Source organism: Diabrotica virgifera, chromosome 4, assembly GCF_917563875.1.
Source record: "Diabrotica virgifera virgifera chromosome 4, PGI_DIABVI_V3a".
In the NCBI taxonomy this organism is placed as follows: domain Eukaryota; kingdom Metazoa; phylum Arthropoda; class Insecta; order Coleoptera; family Chrysomelidae; genus Diabrotica; species Diabrotica virgifera.
Genome location: NC_065446.1, coordinates 218244148 through 218269336, shown reverse-complemented (window position 1 = coordinate 218269336; position 25189 = coordinate 218244148). Strand labels below are relative to the sequence as shown.

Here is a 25189-nt window from a genome sequence, read left to right as displayed (position 1 = left end):
TATTTTTGCAATAATTTATTAATAACAAAGTCGGAAGGTGGTTTAAGCTACCACGACTAGTGACAATTGATTATGCGTATAAAAATACTATGAAAAAGACTACAAACTTGCTGTAGATAACGCATTTCGAGCTTTTCGGCGAATAAACAATTATTTTGATATTAACAAAATAAGAACTTATTTTGAATAATCGCGACTAGTCGCATTCAATTCAACGACCAAAAATATACCAGAGAAGACCTTAACACTATCAATTTATTTAAAGGGCTTCTAATAATTCCTGAAAAACACCTAATTTTCCAATAATTTGTTAATGACAATTAAACGGACCATAGCTGGCTTTCCAAACCACTTCCTTTTGATTCAGCGACCCAAAAAACCTATAATTCCACCATCAAATCGCGGCGACCTAAAAGTGCCCACGGGACCCCTATGTTGCTACTAGACTATTACCTTGATTGCTTAAATAATGAAATTTACAATAAACCAGTTTTCCGTGGGCATTCACAAAGGCAAACGTATTTGCACCATAACCATGCATGTGTCTATAACCGTCGGGAATTCCTCTATCAGCAAACATCATTAAAACAGCGTGCATGGACTCTTCACGAAGCGTGATGAAATCCCAAAACATGTCGTAGTCTGGTCTAATATGGGTTACTGGATTCCTACGAGAAAACATGAAAATGTGATAAATATAGTATCAGAGCTGCGGTAGTGAGTACCGACATGTACTTAAGTACTTTTAAGTACTTAAGTACATTACTCTAAGTACTCCAAAAAATACCTTTACTGGTACTTGACCTTTTAAGTATTCCGACAAATACTTGTACTTAGTACTTTTTGTTTTAAGTATAGTTTTACTTGCAATTAAAAAAATAAAAATTATTTAAGTACTCGAAATGTACTTAAACCCTTTTCGAAAAGTTCTTGAGTATTAGCAATTACTGCAATTATATTTCTAATAATTTTAAAAAACATTGTTGTTTCGTACTTTTAGAACTCGTCAGCCAGGTTTCCCGTAACCGACAAATAAATATTATTATCTATAATACAATATTTCCGTTAGTCTGAGTATCTTTATTTATTTTTCTTTTGGTAAAGTTATTGTAATTTATTTATATGTTCCTGTTTTAAACATTCAGCTCTCCATTTCATAGAACAGTACTGCAAATATGTAATATTTAAGTGTTCTAATCCTTAATTTCAATGAAATGTTCCTGTTATATATGAGTTTCTTCCCTTTTACACAAGTACTTAAAACAAATGTGTCAGTACTTGTATTTGAACTCGATATTTATGCACCAAATATTTTAATCGTAGGTACTTAACTACATAAATCCGTTACTTAATACGTAGTACTTAAATTTACTGTTTTCAAGTACTACTTAACCGAAATACTTAAGGATACCATTCAACACTTAAGTACTTATTTATTCTTGGTACTGGTACTTATACTTGGTTCCACTTTGAATAAGTACTGGTACTTAAGACTTCAGTACTTTTTGTCGGTACTTACAACAGCTCTGTATATTATAAGTAATTTGAGTATATTTATTGAGAATTGGTACTTATTCTTAGTGATATTTATTTTGATTTTTTGATTTGTTGTACCAACTATGTCCCTTTCGGCGGCCTTTCTTGTGTCTTCTTCTTCATGTACCATGTCTTTTCAGAACGTTGGTTACCATCATAGCTATCTTAATTTTATTCACTGCCACCCTAAATAGCACTCTTGTATCAACACCATACCAATCTCGCAAGTTCTTCAACCATGAGGTTCTTCTTCGTCCTGAACTGCGTTTGCCTGCTATTTTCCTTCGCATAATATTTTTTAGCAACCTATATTTGGGACCTCTCATTGTATGTCCGAAATACTCCAGCTTTCTTTTCTTGATGCTTTTTATAATCTCAGTAGTCTTGCTGAGCTCTTGGTTGTATTTTAAAATTCTTCTATAGCACCAATTTTCGAAAGCCTCAAGGCGATTTAGATCAATTTTATTCACAGTCCAGGACTCGACACTTGACACTATAGTAAGTAAGTAAGACCGAGCACACGTAGCAGCGAAGTCGGCGGATTTTGAATGGCAATTTTATGTCTCTGTTACATTATACCTTGGACATCCTTCTAAAAGCGGCTTTGGCCTGCTGTATCCTAGATCTAATTTCGCCGTGACTCTGCATTACAATTTAATTTATATCCAAGGTAATCAATTTGCGCAAGTTTGCTATTATTTACATACATAGACGGTTTTATATTCTCTTGTTTACTTCCTATGGGTATTTCGGTTTTCCGTATGTTCAGATCCAGGCCTGCTTCCTTACAACTCTTAACAACACTATCAAGTAATGTTTACATACAACAGATCTTTTTGAGTAGAAGCTTGGATAGTAATGTGTTGTCCGCACATCGCAAATTATTGATGACTTCACCGTTCACAACTATTTCTTCTTGTTTTCCAGAAAGTGCATTTCTGAAAATTCGTTCGGAGTAAACGTTGAAAAGCAGGGGCGACAAGAGCATCCCTATCGTACTCCTCTTTTAATATTAAGAGCCTGTGATTCCAAACCGTATACTAAAACTGATGTTTGATTCCATTACGCAATTCTGCGAACGTCTCTGTTAGTGCTTAACCCGATCAAATACCTTTTCTTCTTCTTCATGTACCATGTCTTTTCAGAACGTTGGTTACCATCATAGCTATCTTAATTTTATTCACTGCCACCCTAAATAGCATGCTTGTATCAACACCATACCAATCTCGCAAGTTCTTCAACCATGAGGTTCTTCTTCGTCCTGGACTGCGTTTGCCTGCTATTTTTCCTTGCATGATATTTTGTAGCAACCTATATTTGGGACCTCTCATTACATGTCCGAAGTACTCCATCTTTCTCTGCTTGATGCTTTTTATTATCTCAGTAGTCTTGCTGAGACGTTCTAGTATTGTGGATTTTCGAATCTTCTCCACCCAGGAAACTTTTAAAATTCTTCTATAGCACCACATTTCGAAAGCCTCAAGGCGATTTAGATAGATTTTATTCACAGTCCAGGACTCGACACCATAAAGTAAAACCGAGAACACGTAGCAGCGAAGTAGGCGGATCCTCAATGCCAATTTTAGGTCTCTGTTACATAACACCTTGGACATCCTTCTAAAAGCGGCTCTATCTTGCTCTATCCTAGATCTAATTTCGCCGTGACTTTCTGCGTTACAATTTAGTTGCTGTCCAAGGTAAACGATTTTATCAACTTGCTCAAGTTTGGTATTATTTACATATATAGACGGTTTTATATGCTGCTGTTTACTTATTACTTTATAAAAATTCTTTCGGAGTAAACGTTGAAAAACAGTGGTGACAAGAGGCGTCCCTGCCGTACTCCTCTTTTAATATTAAGAGCCTGTGATTCCACACCCTCTACTAAAACTGATGTTGTTTGATTCCAATATAAATTTGCAATTATTCGAACATCTCTGCCGTCCAAGCCTATGTCTTTTAGTAGAGTTTCGATCAATATAGAGTGCTTAACACGATCAAAAGCCTTTTGGAAGTCAATAAAACAACAGTATATGTCTACAGATATATCTCGATATCTTTGAGCAAGTACGTTCATTCCAAACAATGCCTCTCTCGTTCCAGACCCGTTACGGAAAACAAACTGTGTGTCATCCAGGTATTCCTCGCATTTATTGTAGATACGGCCATGTATTACCTTCAGAAAAATTTTCAATAAGTGGTTTAACAAGCTGATGGTTCTATAATCAGCACAGGTTTTTGCTGTTGTTTTCTTAGGTAGAGCTATAAACAGTGAATTAGACCAGCCATTAGGAAGTTGTTCGCTGGTATAAACGGTATTGAAAAACGAAATTATAGCCTCTAAAACATTGCTATCATGTATAAGCTTGTATATTTTAATTGGAATTTCATCAGGACCAGTCGCTCTGCCATCTTTTGATGATTGTATGGCTATTATTACCTCAGAGAGTGTTATTAGGGGTCCGTCGCAGTTAGTAATATTGGGTGGTTGAACTACTCCTATCGTCTTCGAATAGGTTCGTAACGTAATTTTCCCATTTTTTAAGTTTGTCCTCTACCTCAAATATTACTTTACCATGTTCATCTTGTAGCAATGCAGTTTGTTTCTTATTGAAGATACCAGCCGCTTCTTTCACTTTTTTATACATGTTAAACGTGTCATATTTGTTTTCAAGTTCTTCAATGTCTTGGCACTGTTTGGCTAGATGTTGACTCTTTGCTTCTCGTATTTTATGTCGAATTTCTTTTTGTATGCTGTTATAAAGTGTTTCGTTGTTTTTCGCTAATCGCCGTTGTTCCATCAAATCCAATATGTTTTGTGTCATCCAACCCTGCTTTTTTAGCTTTGACCTGCCTTGTAAATTTCTCACACAGATTTCTTTTACTGTTATTTATTTTTATTTAAGCCCTCATCGACATTCTCACCGATATTTTCCCAATTCAAATTTTGGTTCAGTTGTCTTTGAACTGATTCCTTAACTTTCTCGACTTGTAATTGGGCTGTATCAATTTTAACTGGGTTACAGCTACTATGGGATTGTGATCAGACCCAATGTCAGCACCTGGATAAGTTTTAACTGATTTGTTATAATACCAAAATGCCTTTTGGAAGTCAATAAAACAACAGTAAAAATGTCTACAGATATATCACGACATATTGGAGCAAGTATATTCATCCCAAACAATGCCTCTCTCGTTCCAAAGCCGTTACGGAAACCAAACTGTGTGTCACATAGGTATTCCTCGCATTTATTGTTGATACAGCTATGTATTACCTTTAGAAAAATTTTCAACAAATGGTTTAATAAACTGATAGTTCTATAATTAGCAAAGGTTTTTGCTGTTGTCTTCTTAGGTAGAGCTATGAACAATGAATTGGACCAACCATTAGGTATGTGTCCTTTCTTGTGTGCGTTTTTTCTAAATATTATTCACTAGCGCAATTCATAATAGTATTGGATTGATCTCTCTCTTTATATTTTACTAAATAGTACACTCCGATCTTTGTCTTTTCGGTTATGATGTTTTTTTTTTCTTTATGGCTGATATACAGTCTGTTCCAACGAAAATTTGACCCCCCAGAAATTTAGAAACTAAGAGCTTCTTCAAAATTAAAAAAAAAACACGTCAATTTATAATGGGAGGGGAACGAATTTTCATGTAAAATTCATTCCCTCAAATTTAACCCCCTACTGCCCCGCATCAACCCAGATTTTTTTTAAAGCAAGTGTGGTTGAGTGGCACACCATTTGAAAGGTATTTTTTTTCTCTACACGACACTCTATTTTTTTTAATTTACGTAATAAGTTTGAAAATAATTTTGGACTTAACAAATTTACTATAAATTAGTTAAATCCAAAATTATCTTTATAGTTATCCCGCAAATTAAAAAAATAGAGGGCCGTATAGAGAAAAAATATACCTTTCAAATAATGTGCCACTCGACTACACTTGCTTTAAAAAAAAAGTGGGGGGTGGGGTGTTACATTTGAGGGCATGGATTTTGCATGAAAATTCTTCCCCCGTCCAGTACAAATTGACGTGTTTTTTATTGTGAAGAAACTCTTGGTTTTTGAGTTTCTGGGGTGGGGGTCAAATATTCGTTGGAACACACTGTATATTCGACTGTTTGTTGATTACTAGTTCCTGGCATGTTGTTGCTTATAAATATACTAATGGGTCAAGGTCTAATATAGGGCTTGTAACTTTACTACTCTCTCTCATGTTTTTATCGTTCCAACCTACATCCCTTTGACATCTTCATACCACTCAGGCTTAATTCATTCCATCCATCCTTTTTTTGTAAAATTCATTTCTAATTTTACATAACATATGGCATACTACGTCAGTCATTCTGTCAGAGAGTAAAATTAGTTTTGTCTTAATGGGACTTTCAGAATCAATCAGTCAAGTATTCCATAATCCCATTAATTATTTTAAAAATAAGTGCTAGTAATAGTTGAACTTGTTAAGGAGAAAATTGTTTTAAAATTAATATACAGCATGATGTAAGTGAAAGGAGTAAATTCATTTTTTCTCGAATGAGCGATTTTCGAAATAAGTCAAGAAAGAGGTCGATTTTTATTTTTAAATTATGATTTTTCTGGCATATACATACATATATCATACTAGTGGCGTCATCCATCTAGACGTGATGACGTAATCGATTAATTTTTTGATGATGACTTTTTTAAATGAGAATAGGGGTCGTGTACCAGCTGATTTGAAAGGCTATTCAATTCTCTATTCAGTAATATAAGAATTAACATAATTATTTATACAGGGTGTTCAAATTTTTTTAATTGAATTAATTGACACAAAACGAAGAGTGCACGTCATTTATTTAATACAGAATTTATTTTACTGCTGTCAAATAACATATAAAAATGTTTAAACATTGCTTTTCGCTTAAATTCATTGTTAAATCTGCCACCCAGTTGTCGCTTAGCACTTTGAAGATTTAATTTAAGCGAGAAGAAATGTTTGTTTTTTAAAAACATTTTTTTTTTCTATTTTCTGTGAAAAATAAAATATATTTTGAATTATATGAATTACATTCTTCTTCTTGTGTCAATTAATTTAATTCAAAAATAATTTTTGGATACCCTGTATGAATAATTATATTTTTGCTTATACTGCTGAATAGAGAATTTAATAACTTTTCAAGTAAGCTAGCACACGAGCCCTGTTTTCGTTAAAAAAATCATCGATTAAGTCATCACATCCAGATGTATGACGTCACTATAGTTTATTTTTTAACTAAGAGGAGTAAACTAAAAAGACAGGTTCACATCCGAGAAAGTCACTAGAAAAGTCAACAAATACATCTTCTTTTTTCTTTGATCATGTCGGCCTTCGACGGTAATCCATAAATCTTATATTATACGAATACGTCGTTAAAGAGTTCTAAAAACAACTATTTTTTTATAAAAGCAGACTGAAAATCTAAAAATTAAAGGAAAAACGCAGAAAACACAAAAATCGCTGATATAACTTAATTAACCTATAAAGTGCCAGTGGTGTCAAAATTTCATAAATGTCATTAGTGTCAAAATTACAAACAGTGGTGTAAACTTGCCTGGGGTTGGACCAATTATAAACAAGCATTACGGCGCCGTAAATTTGAATTACTCCTCCTGGTTTAGAAACAAACCATAGTATGATATATATGCCAAAAAATAATAATTTAAAAATAAAATTCGACCTGTTTCGGGATTTATTCCAAAATCGTCCATTTACGAAAAAATGAATTAATTCCTTTCATTTGCACCATACTGTATGTCTATTGTATGTTTTTGGCGTTGACGATTTTATCGTTAGGTTACTGTAACTGCATATATATTATTTATGGCAATAAAAATAGGCGAAAATAGAATATTAAAAAACAATACAAGTCGATTTTTTGCATCTAATGAGTACTTTTGATGTGATGGCGAGTGTAGTTTTTTTTGTATATAAAATTTAGTAATATAACTGACCTCTTTAGTACGTGGATAAAACTTGGAAACAACGCAGCATCCTTCACGAAAAATACAGGAAAATTATTTCCAACCAAATCCCAAATTCCATCCTCAGTATAGAATTTTACTGCAAATCCTCTGAAATCTCTAACAGTATCGGCGTATCCCATTTCTCCAGCAACTTGAGAAAACCTGAAAAAGTAGATTTGCACGTTATATATTACTATTCCCACTCCTATTAGTTCTATTAAGGAAGAATATGCAAAAATCCAAACATAAGTCTAAAGAGTACCGGAAAATATGGAGATATTGAACTAAACTGAAATGGCAAAAATGGTAGAATTCTATATTAACAATGATTAACTCAGCCATTTAAAAGATGGAATCGAAGGTTGCGTGATCACTCAATGCAAGCATCGACCGGTCGTTCGAAGCCAGACCTTCTATGAACTGTTTACACTTTACACCATCATTATTTGCGTTTCGCATCTACGCTGGTCATTTCGTAATTTCGTTAGGCAGTGCTAAAATTTGTTTTTGTTGAGCGGTGTAAACGTGGGAAAACTGGTGACATCGGGAGAGGAACGTTTAAGGGCGGTCATATGTGGGCGGTTTGCCAACGTCGACTGCGCGATTTACCTGTTTTACTTGATCTCACCCTAATGCCGCCTTTGAAGTTTCACCCTAATACCAAGAAAAACAGGGGAAAACAGTTGACGTTGGCAAACCGCCCGAATATCGACAAGCCCTAAGAGTGCTGATCATTCATGATATCGTTCACCTGATCAGTCCATGTTTTCAGCGGCTAGACACTTTCTGGTGCTTTCTGGTCTGGGACCAACTAATTGAAGTAGGTACATATGTGGCAAAAGAAAGGAATACAAAAAGTATAATTCACAATATACACAAGATATGGGAACAATAATCATGAACATACAAACACAAAAAGAAGCGGAATAAAATATAAGAAAAAGAATGTCAACAAAAAACAAATAACCTATTTAGAAACTAAAGATAACGCAATAGAGTATGCGGCAAAATAAATACTACTGAAGTGAATATTGAAATGTTTATGATTATTTATATATCTAATATACAATATAGCCTTGCAAAAATTATTCACCACGACGCACGTTTCCTATGAAACAGATGTTAAAGATGCCCTCTGGCCAGTGGCGGATCTACGGTGAGGGAAAATGGGGAAATTTCCCTCCCTGTTCAAACGTAAAAATATATTGGTTGACATGAAACCGAAACCCCAGAAAGACAAATTCAATCCAATAAACAAGCTAGTTAGGAAAATTAAGGGAACTGAATGCCTATAAGTTATTATTTATGTCTTTTATGTAATCTGAGTTTATCTTTTTTATGTCTTTCGTTTGGTTTTTCATTGGAAGTTCCCCCTAAGGTAAATTTCCCCTCCTATGGCATATTTCTAGATCCACTACTACCTCTGGCACGAAAAAATCTTATTCTATTCCGAAATTCCGAAATGGTAAACGGTGGATTTGTCTGACTCCTTCAGCATTCCGCATATGTACGCATCTGGTGGCATTAGTTCTGGTGAGTGGCAACTCCCCAAATGATCACGCAGTATTCGAGGAGACTCCCTAGCAGTATGACAAGCTGTCCCGTCCTGCTGAAACCATAATTGATTTTAAGCTTGGATCGTTTTCGTGACCTTTTCCGTATTACCGAAAATAGTACTCCACTATAAAAATTTTTTCTGCAAAACTGAGGACCATTCTGGAGCACCTAATATTAACACGATATTCACATAGGTTATACCAACTTTCAAAAACCACTCAATACGTTTCGGCACATGACACATACAAATTTGAGGCATACGAATTTTAGTACTGTTTATTTTGCCGCATACCGTAATTGCGCGAGAATTGTGGAGAAATGGAAATCAACTAAAAATGCGAAACGAATAATAGACAGATCTGGTCTAATGTAAGATCTATGAATGAAGGCAAGAGAAACAAAATAAAGTAAATCATAAAAAATATAAATGAATTAGAAACAAAAACAGACAAAATTTTAAAAATATGGAAAGATTACTATGCAAATAAATTTAATCAGAGACTAAATTTAACGAATATATAACTAAATAAGGAATGGAAGCAGATGACCAAGATACTGTAGAGATAAACTGGAGATACTGGAGAATTGAAGAAGAAGAAGAAGAAGACGAAGAAGAAGAAGGTGACTAATGGCATAGAATCAGAAACGATAAAGTGAGTGGAAAAGCAGTTTTATTTTTATTGTTCTATTAAAGAATATAAAAAGTGTATGGAATTAAAAATGTTTAAATAAAAATCAGCAAATACCTGACAGCTATTGGGGTTTTCTTCCCAATTTCAGAGAAAACTTTGGCAGCTGTATATTTGGTAATATCATGAGTAACTTCAAAATATCCGAATGCTCCAGCACCCTTAGCATGCACTACACGTTCAGGTATTCGTTCCCTACTGAAGTGGGATAATTCGTCAATTAAAACCCAGTCTTGTAATAAGGTAGGTCCATGATAACCAACTGTTAAACTTGCGTCTTTTTCCGCAACTGGATTACCTCCGGATGTAGTTAACCTTTCGGTTTTGCTCTAAAAATATATAAAGAATACAGAAAAATAAACCAGAAATGCGTCACATATATTGATAAATATCGTTCAGTTGGTCAGGGTGACCCAGGGAATTATATACTATTTAAATGAAGAGCGATAACTGTTTGGGCCGCCTCTTAATGCGTAAACAGGACAATATTATAGGCTAAGAACCAACAAAGAGCTGAAGGAACTATACAGACGCCAACAAGATAAAAGAACTATGTTGGGCGTTACGCCCAGTTTCACCAACGTGATTTAAGTGAAAATTTGATCTTAAGACATAATTTTTACTTAAGTCCGTTGAGTTTCGTTCCACCAACTAAAAATATTTACTTAAGTACAAATATTTTCGCTTAAGCTTAAGTCACCTATTATGACGACTTAAGTAAAAAATTTTAACTTAAAGCATGCATTAAAATTCATCTTTTGTCATATATGTAGTGCGCTGGAATTAGTGTTACCCCCCTTATTAACATATTTATTTTTAGCACATAAGCAAAACGCTCGGACAGGTCGATTTTTAAAATAATCATAGTATATTATAGCATCAATATTTCGAACTTTACGCGATACCTCTTCAGGTGAGTCGTAACTTTGATTTTTTTAAATGTGAAAGTATATCATGTAACACCTCATTTAAAAGCTTTTGAAATACGGATTACAAAAATGTATAATACTTTAATCCTGTTTGAGAACGTAGGCGCAAAATTTCGGTCGAATTCTTTCTAAATGCAATTATTTTTTTCGAATCCTGAAAAAACTAATAAATATTTTTGAAAAATTTAAACGCAGAATGAAATATTACAGTATTCTAGATGGTCGAAAGTCCCTGAGAACTCCTATAATGTTAATTTTAGTAAGTCACAGGGGTGAAAAAAAAGAGAAAATTTAGTCTGATTTTTATTTCAAATATATCATTCAAAAGAAACTTTTTGTTTATTCTAAGGGACTGTTTGCCCTCGCTAATAATCTAATATTTCATTCTGCAATTAAATTTTTCAAAAATACTTATTAGTTTTTTCAGGATTCGAAAAGAATGAATGCGTTTAAAAAGATTTCGACCGAAATTTTTCGCCTACGCTCTCAAAAAGGATTAAAGTATTATACATTTTTGTAATCAGCATTTCAAAAGCTTTTAAATGAGGTGTCACATGATGTATGTGCTTTCCCATTTAAAAAAATCAAAGTTATGCCTGTCACCTGAAGAGGGATCGCGTAAAGTTAGAAACATTAATATAATATGATTATTTTAAAAATCGGCCTGTCCTAGCGTTTTGCTTAGGGGAACTGCGGGTATTACCGCCCAGCGGCAAATACCGCCCACTCTATAAAATATCTTAAATATAGAGAAATAGTAACTTTGGCAACATCGAAATGACGCCACGATACTACTGAGAGAACCGTGCAACAAGGTCGCCGGCCATAAGCATATTTAGTTGTTTCAGAGAAGTCAACGTGTTTTGTGTGGTGCCACTATAATTTTTAGGAGCTCGAAAATAATTTGTGAGTAACTTATTTTTATACTTAATTTATTGATTTTTTTATTAATTAGTAACCGGTCCTCTTATATATATGAATCGAAACAGTTTCTTTCAATATTTTGAGAAATAACGATTAACAATTGTTTTGTTTGAAATATGGCGATGGCGGGTAATTTCGCCCAACTTGGGCGGCATTACCCTCCAGTGGGCGGTATTATACATTGATTTATACATTTTTAATTTAGGATAAAGAATGCCAAAGACAATGATGAATTCGCGGAAAAAGGCAACATGGAGCGCAGAACAGCTTCAGGAAGGTATAAATGCAGTTAGAAGCGGAAAGGGGAAAAGGCAAAGTGCAAGAGAGTTTGGTAATATATGATCTTTATTTTTTAATCCATTTTCTAATGTTCTTTTTTCAGATATCCCATATTCTACATTAAAAGATAGGTTAAATACAAACAATGCTTGTGCAGCACAACTAGGTCGTCATCCTATATTTTCCACTGAACAAGAAAAGCGAGTGGCTGATCGCTGCATCTATTTGGCAAAGATGTTCTATGGTCTAACGGCCACTGATTTACGAAAAATCGTCTACGAGTTTGCGGTTAAAAATAATATCAAACACTGCTTCAACGATGACAAAAAAATGGCCGGTAAAGACTGGCTTCAAGCTTTCTTAAAACGGCATCCAAATCTTAGTTTGAGGAAACCCGAGGCAACCAGTTTAGGGAGAATTTCGGGTTTTAATGCTGAAAGTGTAGGCCTTTTTTTCAAAAATTTAAATATAGTTTTAACAAAATATAACTTTCAAGCCTGCCGCATATTTAATGTTGACGAGACAGGCATTACCACGGTGCAGGTTCCATCCAAAATTGTAGCTCCAAAAGGTGTCAAACAACTGGGAAAAGCTGTAAGTTGGGAAAGAGGTCGAAATATAACTCTGTGCTGCTCAGTAAGTGCATCAGGGATATATATATACCTCCGATGTTTATTTATCCTAGAATCCGAATGTCGGAACAGCTTAAACGCAATGGACCGGTAGGTGCCATATATGAATGCTCGGCCAAAGGCTGGATGACTGTAGAATTATTCTTGATTTGGCTTAAACATTTTAATAAACACGCATCTATTTACTTCGAACGACAACCCAGCATTGCTGTTGCTAGATAATCACAGCAGTCATTGTTCTTTAGCTGCTTATGAATTTTGCCGTGAAAATGGGATCATTATGTTATCGTTTCCGCCCCACACGTCCAATAAGCTACAGCCACTAGATTTGACATTTTTTGGGCCGCTAAAATCTGCCTATTCAAATGAATGTTCACAAAAAAATAACACCATTTGATGTATCTGAAATTTTGAATCGAGCATTCGTTCGTGTAGCTACCATGGAAAAAGCTCAAAAAGGCTTTGAAATAAGCGGTATTGTTCCATATAGACCAAATATTTTCACGGACGAAGATTTTTTGCCTTCTACCGTTTCTAATATTCCCGCTGTTGAACTACAACTTCCTGAAACTGAACTTACTCCCTGTACCTCTGAAACAAATCGAGTGCCTTTAAAAGATGCAGTCTTGGAAACAAATGAACCTAATGTTATTCCAAGTACATCAAAAGCCAACGAAGCTCATGCAGATGTCACTCCTTCAACATCAAAATCAGGAATTACAAATGAAAGACAAGGAGATATATCGATTGAAGAAATGACACCGTTGTGTGTCATAACTGAAAATAAATTAAAAGAGAGGGGTAGAAAATTAGGCATTTCAAAGATTTTGACGGCAACTCCAGAAAAAATAGAACTGGAGCAAAAAGAAAATAGAAAAATACAAAAGAAAGAAAAGCAAAAACTTTCAAAAAATGTAAAACACGTTAATAAAAAAATTAAACGTGTTACGAGGAAAGTCTTCGATGATAGTTCTTCAAGCGGTTCATCCCTACACGATGAAATGGAGATTTGCAATGACCACAGTTCCGATGATCCCAGCAGCGACGTAGAAGAAGAGTGCATCTATTGTGGCGAATATGGAAAATCGGAAATGTGGTACAGATGCGGAGTTTGCCATAAATCGGCGCATAAAGAATGTAGTGGTTACGATAATCACAAAAGTTTTATATGCGATTATTGCAAATAGAGTGTAGTTTGAAATGTTTTTTTACTTAAGTATTTTTTTGAATGTTTTTTTATATAAAAAATATATATATGTTGTTTGTACGTAAATAATTATTTTGTGTTTGATTTTTATACAATGTAAACCCTGGGCGGTATTATACCATCAGTGGGCGCTATTACCCGCATAGTCTGATAATTCCGCCCAAGTGTAGGTTTGTGAAAATAAATGTCATACTCCGCAAAATAAAATAAATGAATACTTTAAGGCTTAAATAATTAGAAGTAGATAAAATGACTGTATTTTGACAGTTGACATTTTTTATCAAGACCTGTAGTTTTTGAATAATTCAGTAAATTGCTTAAGTGGGCGGCAATACCCGCACTTCCCCTATGTGCTAAAAATAAATATGCTAATAAGGGGGGGGGGGGTAACACTTATTAAAGCGCACTGTATATTGACAAATAAGTGAGTTTAAATTTCTTCTGTTGATATTACGTTAGGTTAACTCGCATTTTGCGATCTAATTTGATTTTTAGATTCCTATTTTGTGTCAATTCCACCGGAATCTATAGTATAAAGTATTATACAGGGTGAGTCATAAGGAACTGTACATACTCCTACCTCGTATGCAGGCCTCTATGGGGAATAACAAATGACCATTAAAAAGTTTCTGCTCCCATTGTTTAATAATATACAGGGCGAGTTGTTAATTTTTACAGAAACTTGTATTCGTCATAATTTTTAAACAGTAAGATAGATATGTCTCTTATTTTGGTCAATCGTTACACTGTTACCACCCAATCAACTGATTTATTCAAACTAGAAAAAATCAGGTTCGGCTTTAAAAAATTAGTTCGTTTTGGTCTTAGAAAAAAATTCACCCTGTATACGGTTTTTGAAAACTCTAATAATAATTTTACAAATCCGACAAATAGGCAATTAAAATGGCATATTTTTCCCCTACACAATTACTTAATTTTTTATAAAAATTTCAAATTTGACTATAAATTAAAAGTTTGGTAAAGTGAACCATAGATTTAAAAAAATTAACTTTTATTACAAAAATTAATTTTTTTTAACAAATATTTAATTTATAAGTTACCACCCAATCAACTGATTTATTCAAACTAGAAAAAAATCAGGTCCGGATTTAAAAAATTAGTTCGTTTTGGTCTTAGAAAAAAATTCACGCTGTATATAGTTTTTGAAAACTCTAATAAGACTCTAATATTATACAGGATAATGTTTTAATATTATTCAAAACAACCTGTTCCTTTTAAAATTCTGGGAATTGGCTAAAAAGGTTGTATTATTTAAAACGTATAGCACGAGCAGTGGTAGTATAATTACTTATAAATTAAATATTTGTTCAAAAAAAAAATAATTTTTGTAATAAAAGTTAATTTTTTTAAAAAACAGTAAAATCCTGTATAAAAGGTATATTTAAAAACCCTCAAAAGGGCCACATCAAAATCATATAACTAGTTTTCGACTGGTTTACCAGTCATCATCAGTGCTTACGTGCAATGTACATGCTAACCACCAAGATAGTATTTAACAAAAATATGTGGGTCAAAGCTCAAAGCCCAGTAAAAGAAGTCCGTCAAGGAAACATTGGTTTAAAAAGCTACATTAAGTATGGATGTTTAAAATATTTAGCTAATCTGCCCCAGGTAACATCTGAGCTGTGGATTTGACTTGTTTACATGTTGAAAGTATGACGGCAAGTGACAATGAGCAAAATGTTTGACAATTTTGCAAAGTTGGTATCTCTGATACTTTTTTTCTTTAAAGTTTTTTCTTGGCTTAAGTTAAGTAAAAACTTGTATGGTGGAACGCAAGTTTAAACTAAGATATTTTTTTGACTAAGCAAAACTTACTTTTAAGATTTTACTTAGAACACGTCGGTGGAACTGGGCGTAAGATCCAGCAGAGTTTCTGACGAGAGAATTAAAGACTGGTTGGTATGGGAAGGAAGTAGTCCAACAGGAGGAAGACCACGTAGACGACCTCGACTCCGGTAGCGAAATAATATAGCAGGAGACCATAAAGCTATGGGCGTTAAGAATTGAATGGAAATTGCACGATAGAGTAGAGAAATATTGTTCTGAAGCTATTTTGTGGCATTTATGTAATTTAAATTTAGTAAATACTCTAATTATATTATTGGGAAATAAGCCACAATTTAACTTGAAAAATGATTTTATTGATGTTTTGACTTCCACTTCGGACGTCGTTATCAAAATACAAAATACTAATGAAATTAGGGTAGAGAAAGAAATGGAGATATGCTGTCAAGTTGGGTTGTAACGCTACTAAGTTAAGAAGTAAGAGTAAATTACAAAGTAATGTTAAGCCAATAATTAAATAAGCAGTATATATGTTACGGTCAATGTGATAAGTCCGGTCTGTATTAATAATAACCGGTCTGTATTAATAATAACCTTAGCAGTTGGTCAATGTGATTAATAATGCCTTTATAATTAGATTAACCGGTTATTATTAATACTATCCTAACAGCTCTGGTAAATGTAATAAAAACGCATTTTGGAAACTTGGTAATAAAGTTAACACTTAAACAGAACTTATTAATCAAACAACCCAACTAGACATGTAATAAGTAAAAACAGACTCGAATTTGGTAATAAAGTTAAACGCCTAAACATAATTTATCAATCAAAAAACCTAACTAGACTTATATTTGGTAACAAATAAGTAATAATAAATAGACTTGTATTTGGTAACAAAATTAAAACACTTAAACTAAACAACATTTATTAACCAAAAAAACCTATTTAACTAGACTTGTATTTGGTAACAAAGTTAAAACAACATTTATCAATAAAAAAACCTAACTAGACATTTAATAAGTAAAAACAGTTAAACACTTAAGGGGAAAGGCGCAAAATGTCGCATGTTAAAATTTTCAATGTGTTTTAAATGTATTCATTTTTTTGGAATCATGAGAAAACTAATAAGTATTTTTAAAAAATTTAAACGCAGAATGAAAGATTACGTTATTACCGAAGGTCTCAAGTCGATCAGAACAAAAAATTTCTTTTGAATGAAATATTTGCAATTAAAAATAACTGTAACTTATTAAAATAAACATTATAGAAGTTTTCAGGGACTTTCGGCCCTCGGTAATCATGAATCTTTCACTCTGCCTTTAATTTTTTCAAAAAAATTTATTAGTTTTCTTAGGATTCGAAAAAAATAAATACATTTAAAGCACATTGAATATTTTGTCAGGCGACATTTTGCGCCTATGACAAAATTATCAATCAAAAATCCTAACTAGACATGTAATAATAGTCTAAGAGGTAGTGAACCCTCCGACTAACGGTCGTCCTGTAAGGCTAGCAATTTGTCTAGTGATAATTTATAGCACACTAAGGCTAAAAACCATGACCTGGCAGGCATCAGCGGTACACGTGTATCTACCAGGTGAATCGAAAAGTGCAAATTTAGGGGGTAAAATAAACTTTCTCCTGTAAGGTTTAAATTTAAGTATGTGTTTGAGTAAGTCATTTAGAAGAAATGTTTACAATGACAGGCGATACTGAAGAGTATAAGACCTTGCCAGGCGAGGGGAAAGATTAGGGGTTTTTCCTAAAATTATTCTTTTTGCATCATACAATTTTTTTTAGGTTTTTTGAATCATTCCAAACAGAAAAGGTCTTTAGTGATTTTTCTCTTAAGTTAATAGTTCTTGTTAATATAAGCGATTGAAATCTCAAAGAGGTTTTTGCAATACAATATCGGAAACCCTATTGTTTTTTAATTGCTAATCAAGCGGGCGCGACACTGTAGTATAAGTGAGGACGTTTGAGTTGGCATAAATTCATTATCTCGAGAATGGGCAAATTTCAAGAGAAATCCTCAGACAGGCCGTGATGACGTAATTGAGGATTTTTTTAAATGAGAGTAGGGGTTGTGTGATAGCTCATTTGAAAGGTTATTTAATTCTCTATTCACTAGTATAACCATTAACATAATTATTTATACAGGGTGTATAGGCTCTTAGACTATAAGTATGTCTCGGTATGTATTAACAAACTCGTATTTTGGCAATACATTTAGACAGTTAAACAGAACTTATCAATCAAAAAACCTAACTATACTAAATTTGCAATCAAGATGCAGTAGAAATTTACAAACCAAGACATGTTAAATACAATGTATAAACTTTGGAAATCATGATTTTGGATTTACAATGTATATGGGTACATTGTAAATTATGATTCAGGAGTACTCCTAGTAACATTTAACGTGTCTTGGTTTGTTTATTTCTACTGCATCTTGATTGTAAATTTAGTATAGACATGTAATAAGTAAACCCTCCACCCCACAAGCTTCTAAGACCTTATTTGTATTCAACATTTATCACGTTTACCGTTTGAATACGGGATTTATTAATAATAACCGGTCAATGTGATTATTTCTGGTATATTTATTACTTTTACCTAGCTATTCGGGTTGTATTAATAGTAACCGGTAATTATTAATAATTCCCATTTAATCACATTTACCGTAACATATATACTAAAATAATATAAAAAATTATAATTGTTCTATACTCCCAAGAAGATGTTGGATAAAAGCTAAGATGCCACAAGAAAGAAAAAAATTGGGAACAATATTATAGTACCCTTAGACCATAAAAACTGAGTTTTTATGGTCTAAGATAGTACCTATATAGCAGAAATTTAATTACACATATCGCTTGATTCGTTAAAAATAATGAAATAATTAAACAGAAAAAGAGCTAGGAGAAAAAATAAATGTGGTTACTTACCCCTTGCTTTCTAGCATACTCTAAAAGTTGGTTAGCAGATGGATCACGGTGCGACATGTTGCCAAAAAGTTCAGACCTGTTTAACTGTCTGTTACATTTTTAAAATTATTTATATACTAAATAATTTATCGTACTAAATGTTTTTTTGGTAATACCACAAAGATACAAACATATTTTAAGGACATTGTCGGGTGTATCAGTACATTTTGTGGTATGCACTTTGTTTTTAAATAAATATTTTGATGTAAAACTCTTGCATTTTCTTAATTATAAAAAAAGTTAGTAGTTAGTAGTTTTTATTTACGATTTAAGTGTTTTCAGTGTATGTCAAAAAGATCTAAATGTTTAGTATGATATTTCTCTTCCTCCATGAAATGTGCACAGGAATCCTGAGTTAATAATGCAAATCCTGGCGCTACTTTGACAAGTTATTAGCGAAATAACAGAGGAATATCAGTTGTAATATCTTCTTCTTTCAGTGCTATATTAGGTTCTAGGTCTGGATCCCGCGTATGAAAAAAAGTTGATTAATAGCAAGCTGAAAATTTGTTAATAGCTTAAGGGTGTCTAGTCGGACAAACTTTGATGTACGGGAACACTGGAACAGAGGAAGTTTTAATTGTGGAACAGGTTAAAAATTTGGAACGTTCAGACGACGAAAACGTCACATGTATTTTGTCCGACAGAACTTCCAATTGATTTGTTACCCTTTCATTAAACTCTCATGCAAAAATCAGACTGCTATTTATCACCTGTCATAATTCCTGTCATTTGACATATTCTACGTGTTCAACTCATTATAATTCCCATTTGGTGATAAATAGCAGCCTGAGTTTTGCATGAGAGTTTAATGAAAGGGTAACAAATCAATTGGAAGTTCTGTCGGACAAAGTACATGTGACGTTTTCGTGGTCTGACCGTTCCAAAATTTTAACCTGTTCCACAATTAAAACTACCCCTGCTCCAGTGTTCCTATATATCAAAGTTTGTCCGACTAGACACCCTTAAGCTATTAACCAATTTTCAGCTTGCTATTAATCAACTTTTTTTTCATACGCGGGATCCAGACCTATTCCCCTAACGTTGGAAATTACATTGGCGAGTTGTTCGCGGTCTTCAGCTAATCAGTAATGGTAATATATCTATATGACATAGTAAATTAATGTCATCGGAGAATTACTTTTTATAAAATCCTCTTTTTAAACTAAACTCTTTTTTTTCGTGTGCTATAATATACATACATCGAATACCATAACGTCACCATATTCTTAAGAAGGATAAAGGATAGAGGAAGAGAATGATAAATTCCCGAGGTAGTTAGTTCTTCTCTTTTTAAGTGCTACAATTTTGTTTTTAATTTTTCTGTTACCACTTCCTTCATGTTTGTATCTTGTAAATTCTTATTGTCATAATGGTAATCAAAATGATAACGAGCCGCGGATCAGGCTTCGGATGGTCGCAAAACAAAACATATTTTTTAATTTTTTGGGTTAAAAAATGTTCTTGCAAGTTTTTCCGTAGGATGCATAGTTTTCTAAATAAACGCGGTTGAACTTTAAAAAAATCGAAAAATTGCAATTTTTGAACCCGAATATATATATATATATATATATATATATATATATATATATATATATATATATATATATATATATATATATATATATATATATATATATATACATTAGCACTTCGAGCCAAGCAGGCTCATGGCTTGGTTTACAATCTTCCTCCATTCTTGCTTGTTCTTCGCTTTTTCTTTCCAATTGGTTGCATTGAGATACTTCAGGTCATCATTAACTTCATGGCTCCATCTGGTCCTAGGTCTTCCTTTTCTCTTTTTACCACCTATTGTAGCGCTTAACATGATTTTAGGCATTCTAACTTGGGCCATTCTTTGGACATGTCCTAACCATCTAAGTCTTTGTGATCTTACAACTGCAATTATATTAGGCTCCTTATACAATTCTTCTAACTCCTTGTTTGTTCTTCGTGTCCACTGATTGTTGATTATTTTTCCCCCAAATATCCTTCTAAGTATTTTTCTTTCCCATACTTGTAACATTGATTGCTCGGTTTTTGTCATAGTCCAAGTTTCTGAGGCATACGTAACTATTGGTCGTATCACAGTTTTATACGTTCTTAATTTAGCTGCTTTGGATATATTTTTGCTTCTGAGTATTTTATTGAGTGCATATATGCAACGATTCCCTGACATTAGTCTTTTGTGTATTTCATCCCGGATATTTGGTTTACTAGAAAATAAGGTCCCTAAATATTCAAATCTGTCTACCTTTTCAAATTTATACATTGTTCCTTCATTCGTTGTTATCATTAAATATTGCCCTTGTTCAAATTTTTTGTCGGTCCATTCCATATACTTAGTTTTTGTTTCATTTATATAAAGTCCTTTTTCTCGAGCTGCCTTTTCTAGTCGTTCTACTACCTCTTTTAGTTGTTCCTTGCTTCTGGATAGAATTACTACATCATCCGCGAATGCCAAACATTGATGTTTTTTGTGATATATATGTCCTGATCTGTTAATATTAGCCTCTTTTATTATCATTTCCAATACTACATTAAATAGCAGTGATGACAACGTACATCCCCTTGTCGTACTCCTTCTTTCACTTCGAAATTTTCTGTTAGTTTGTTATTAACTTTTACTTTATTTTCTGTTTTCGTAAGTGTAAGCTTTATCATTCTTATTATTTTTGGTGAAACTTCTAGATTTTTTAACGCTTTATATATTTCTTTTCTTTTTATTCTATCAAAAGCTTGCTTAAAATCTAAGAAGAGTGCCATTGTTGGTTTATTATATTCATAGCTCTCAGCTTGTATTTCTCTTAAAGTAAAGATGTTGTCTATAGTACTTCTTCCTTTTCTAAAGCCACACTGGTATTCACCTATGCTATTGTTAAGACTTCTTGCTAGCTTGTTTTTGATGTGGACTGCTAATATCTTATATATTACATTTAATAGTGCCACGCCCCTATAATTTTGACATTCTGCTTTGTCCCCCTTTTTATAAAGAGGACATATCACTGCTTGCTTCCACTCCATTGGTAGTTATTCCTTTTCCCATATGTTTTTTAGTAATTTGTGTATTTTGTCTGTCAGCTGCGCTCCTCCATATTTTAACATTTCCGCTGTTATAGAATCACTTCCAGGACATTTATAGTTTTTTAGATTCTTAATAATAATTTCAACTTCATTTAGGGATGGTGCTATATCTTCCGTACTGTCTCTTTGCATACTCATTATGGCGTCTGTGTATCCTTCATTATCGTGATTTATGTGTTCTTCATTTCCATGATCTGTGTCTTCTTCATTGTGATTATTTGTGTACTCCCCGTTTAACAATTCATCAAAATATTGTTTCCATCGTTTTAATATTTCTTGGTCATCAAATATCATTTTTCCTTCTTTATCTTTGTAATAAATGGGCTGTGGTTTATATTCTCTTTTTTGATTTTTAATGCCTTGATATAAATTTCTAATAAGATTATTTTTGTAATTCTCTTCAATGTCTTTCAACTTATCTTCGTAAAATTTTCTCTTTTTATTTCGTAAAATTGCGCTGGTTTTTCTTCTTTGCTCTATGTAAAGTGTTTCCGCTGTTTTTGATTTCAGTCTTAGACTTTCTAATCGTAGCTTGTTCCGTTTCTCTATTTCTAGTTTGCATTCGTCGTCGAACCATGCCTTTTGTTGTTTCTTGATTGGCTTGTCAGTATCATCTGCTACGGCTTTTAAAGTATTTTTAATTAAGTCCCATGTTTGTTCTACATTGTCATTTTCTGTAATAAGTTCCAGTTTCTTGTTAAGTGTCAACTGGTATACCTTTTTTTCTTCTTCTGTTTGTAACCTGACTAGTTTGTTCATCATGCGTTTTTCTCTGTTTCTGTTTCTATTTATAGGTATTATTTGTTTCATTTTTATTCCCACTAAAAAGTGGTCTGAATCTATATCTGGCCCTCTATATGTACGTATATGCATTATGCTTTTTTCTACATACTTCTCTATTAAAACATGGTCTATTTGGTTTACCGTTTGACCGTCCGGCGATCTCCAAGTGCCCTTGTGTATTTCCTTTCTCTGGAAGTAGGTACTTTTTATTAAAAGGTTTTTTTCTCTTGCAAAGTCGATGAGCATGTGTCCATTGTGATTCGTTGTTGGATGCAAGCTGTATTTTCCTATAGTAGGCTTAAATATGTCCTCTCTACCTATTTTGGCATTGGTATCTCCAAGGACTATTTTGAGATCATATTTGGGGATGGTTTCATATACTTGGTCCAGTAGGTTATAAAACTCTTCCTTTACCTCTATTTCTTTTTCTTCCGAAGGTGCATGAATATTTACAAATGAAATTTTTTGGAATTTTCCCTTTACTCTAAGAACACTCAGTCTATCGGATATTGCTCTGAATTCGACAATTGATGCTCTAAAGTTTTTATGTATTAAAAAGCCTGTACCCAGCATTCTATTTTGCCCTCCACTATTAAAGAATAAGTAATCTTCTATTTCCTGACTGTATTGCCCTAATTGCTTTGTTTCTTGTAATGCGACAATCTGAAAACTGTATCTTTTAAGTTCAAGTACCATTTGTTTTAATTTTCCTTCTTTGTGACTTCCTCTTATATTCCATGTCGCCATACGTATTACTTCGTTTGATTTTATTGTTTTCTTTTTTGTTTCGTCGTTTCCCTCTTGTCTCCTTTTTCTTTGCCGTGTCGTCTTTATAGTATTGTTCTGTCCGTTATTGCTTATTAGTTTTTTGAGCGGTTATAATTTACTCTTTCCAACTTTTCTCTTTCTCTGTTCCATTTCCATACTTCATTATCCAAAATTAACTTTTGATATCCCACCTTAGCAATTTTCCCTTTGGTCTTCTCTTCTTTAGCAGTTGCTCTAATTTTGGATTGTATTTCTCTTTCACGTTTTGTTAGATCATCATTTATGTATATGCGGTTCGGCAGTTCTTTGAGTTTATGTATGTTTTTCATTATTTTCATCTTTTCGTATTTGCTATCCAGTTCGACTAAGTATATTTTATCTCCCAATTTCCTTGCTTCATTTATTTTTACTTCTATACCCATTTCCTTGTCGATAAAATTTTTTACTGAATCTCTTAATACCTTTGGATTATTTGTAGTTATCGGGATGCCTTGTATAACTATATTTTTCCTTCTTTTGTCGCTTTCAAGGTATTGAATTCTCTCGTTGCAACTCATTATTTCTTTCTGCAAATTATTAATTTCTTTTAACATTTTTTCATTATTCTTCTTCATTGCTGATATTTCGTTTTTATTTTCAATCTGTTCTTTTTTGAGTTCTTTTAGTTCCTCGGAAATCTCCTTCATTTTCTTATCTTGTTCTTTTTGTTGTTTTCTTATTTCTTCTGTGTCCTCTTTAAGATTTTTTAACATAGACATAATTTGCGTTAGCATTTCTTTGTTGGAACCGTCATCTTTCTTTGGAGATCTGGTGGTTTTTTTAGATTGTTGAAAAGCATCCAAGACATCTGTAGCTTTTCTTTTTCCTGATTCATCTGCTGTAGTTGAGTCATCGGAATCATACATTTTGATTAGGTATACCGCTATAGAAACTGGTATTCAGGTCGACCCTTTAAAAAATTGCCGTTTCTCACAGTGTAGCAATTTCTGTGTATTTTTAGTAATTAAAAAAAAATTATTATTCTATTTTTAATAATTAATTATATCAATTCTTATTGTAGTTATTTTGTAACTTTTAAAATTATTCGTTCCCACCTCTACAGGTCTACCAATATTTACAAATTTTAACAGTTTTTGTTAACTTTCGTTCTTTTAATTATTGATAATTAGTTTCAACATTAATGGAGTTTATCAAAATATAAAGCTAAATTCAATTTAAAACGTATGCTACTGTAATACTGGATGCCTAATCTTTAGAAAGTACTCTCACAATTTGTACTTACTAGTTCCCACGTCACTGGGTTCGGTGTGAATTACTGGTTGCCTACACAGCTTCGCACAGCTAGCGCCAGAAGTTAGTTACAATTCAACCTTGCGGATAACTAACCTCTACCCACTGGTCCCACTGTTAAAAATCACGGTAATCGTCGTAGAACAGTTTCTTTTACAACCAATAATAATTCTGAGTCTACCTTACCCGTTAAATACCACTTTCACTACAATTTTTCACCAATTTAGTTCGATATTACCCGATAACGAATTAAATATCGGAACACCTATTTTTGTGTTGTTGTCTGGACAGTGGCGTATCCTCAAGTTCCCTTTGAACCCGAATAACTTTTGATTAAAAAATAAAATAGCAATTCTGCTTACTGCATTTGAAGGTTCAAGCCAAGTTATATCGGTTTTGATTACATGCATTGCTAAAAATTAATTTTTTAGAAATTGCCTATTGCATGTAGGCTTGCCTACTCTTTCGATTTTAATTTAGAAATGCATTGAAAACATCACTCAAGCCATATGTGTTTCTAGCTTTGTTTAACATTAAAAAAATTAATTTTTAGCAATGCAAATAATCAAAACCGGTATAATTTGACTTTAACTTTCAAATGCGGCAAAAACAGAATTGTTATTTTATTTTTTAATCCAAAGATATTCGGGTTCAAAAATTTCAATTTTTCGATTTTTTTAAAGTTCAACCGCGTATATCTCGAAAAACATGGATCCTACGAAAAA

At 33.1% G+C, this 25189-nt stretch overlaps 2 protein-coding genes across 2 annotated transcripts in view; one reads left to right on the top strand and one right to left on the bottom strand.

The window, feature by feature from the left end:
- The window catches only part of LOC114326791 (catalase-like), a 33969-nt gene extending 14938 nt beyond the window's left edge, over nt 1-19031 (bottom strand). The window contains exons 1-4 of the mRNA XM_028275224.2: nt 18501-19031; nt 9830-10101; nt 7515-7688; nt 454-668 (exon numbers count right to left, since the gene is read on the bottom strand). Coding sequence (XP_028131025.1) covers nt 454-668; nt 7515-7688; nt 9830-10101; nt 18501-18557 — 718 coding nt within the window. The 5' untranslated portion in view covers nt 18558-19031. The remainder of the gene's footprint in view (nt 1-453; nt 669-7514; nt 7689-9829; nt 10102-18500) is intronic.
- LOC126883301 (xaa-Pro aminopeptidase ApepP-like) overlaps nt 1-25189 on the top strand; it is a 445329-nt gene that overhangs the window by 154127 nt on the left and 266013 nt on the right. The window lies entirely within an intron of this gene.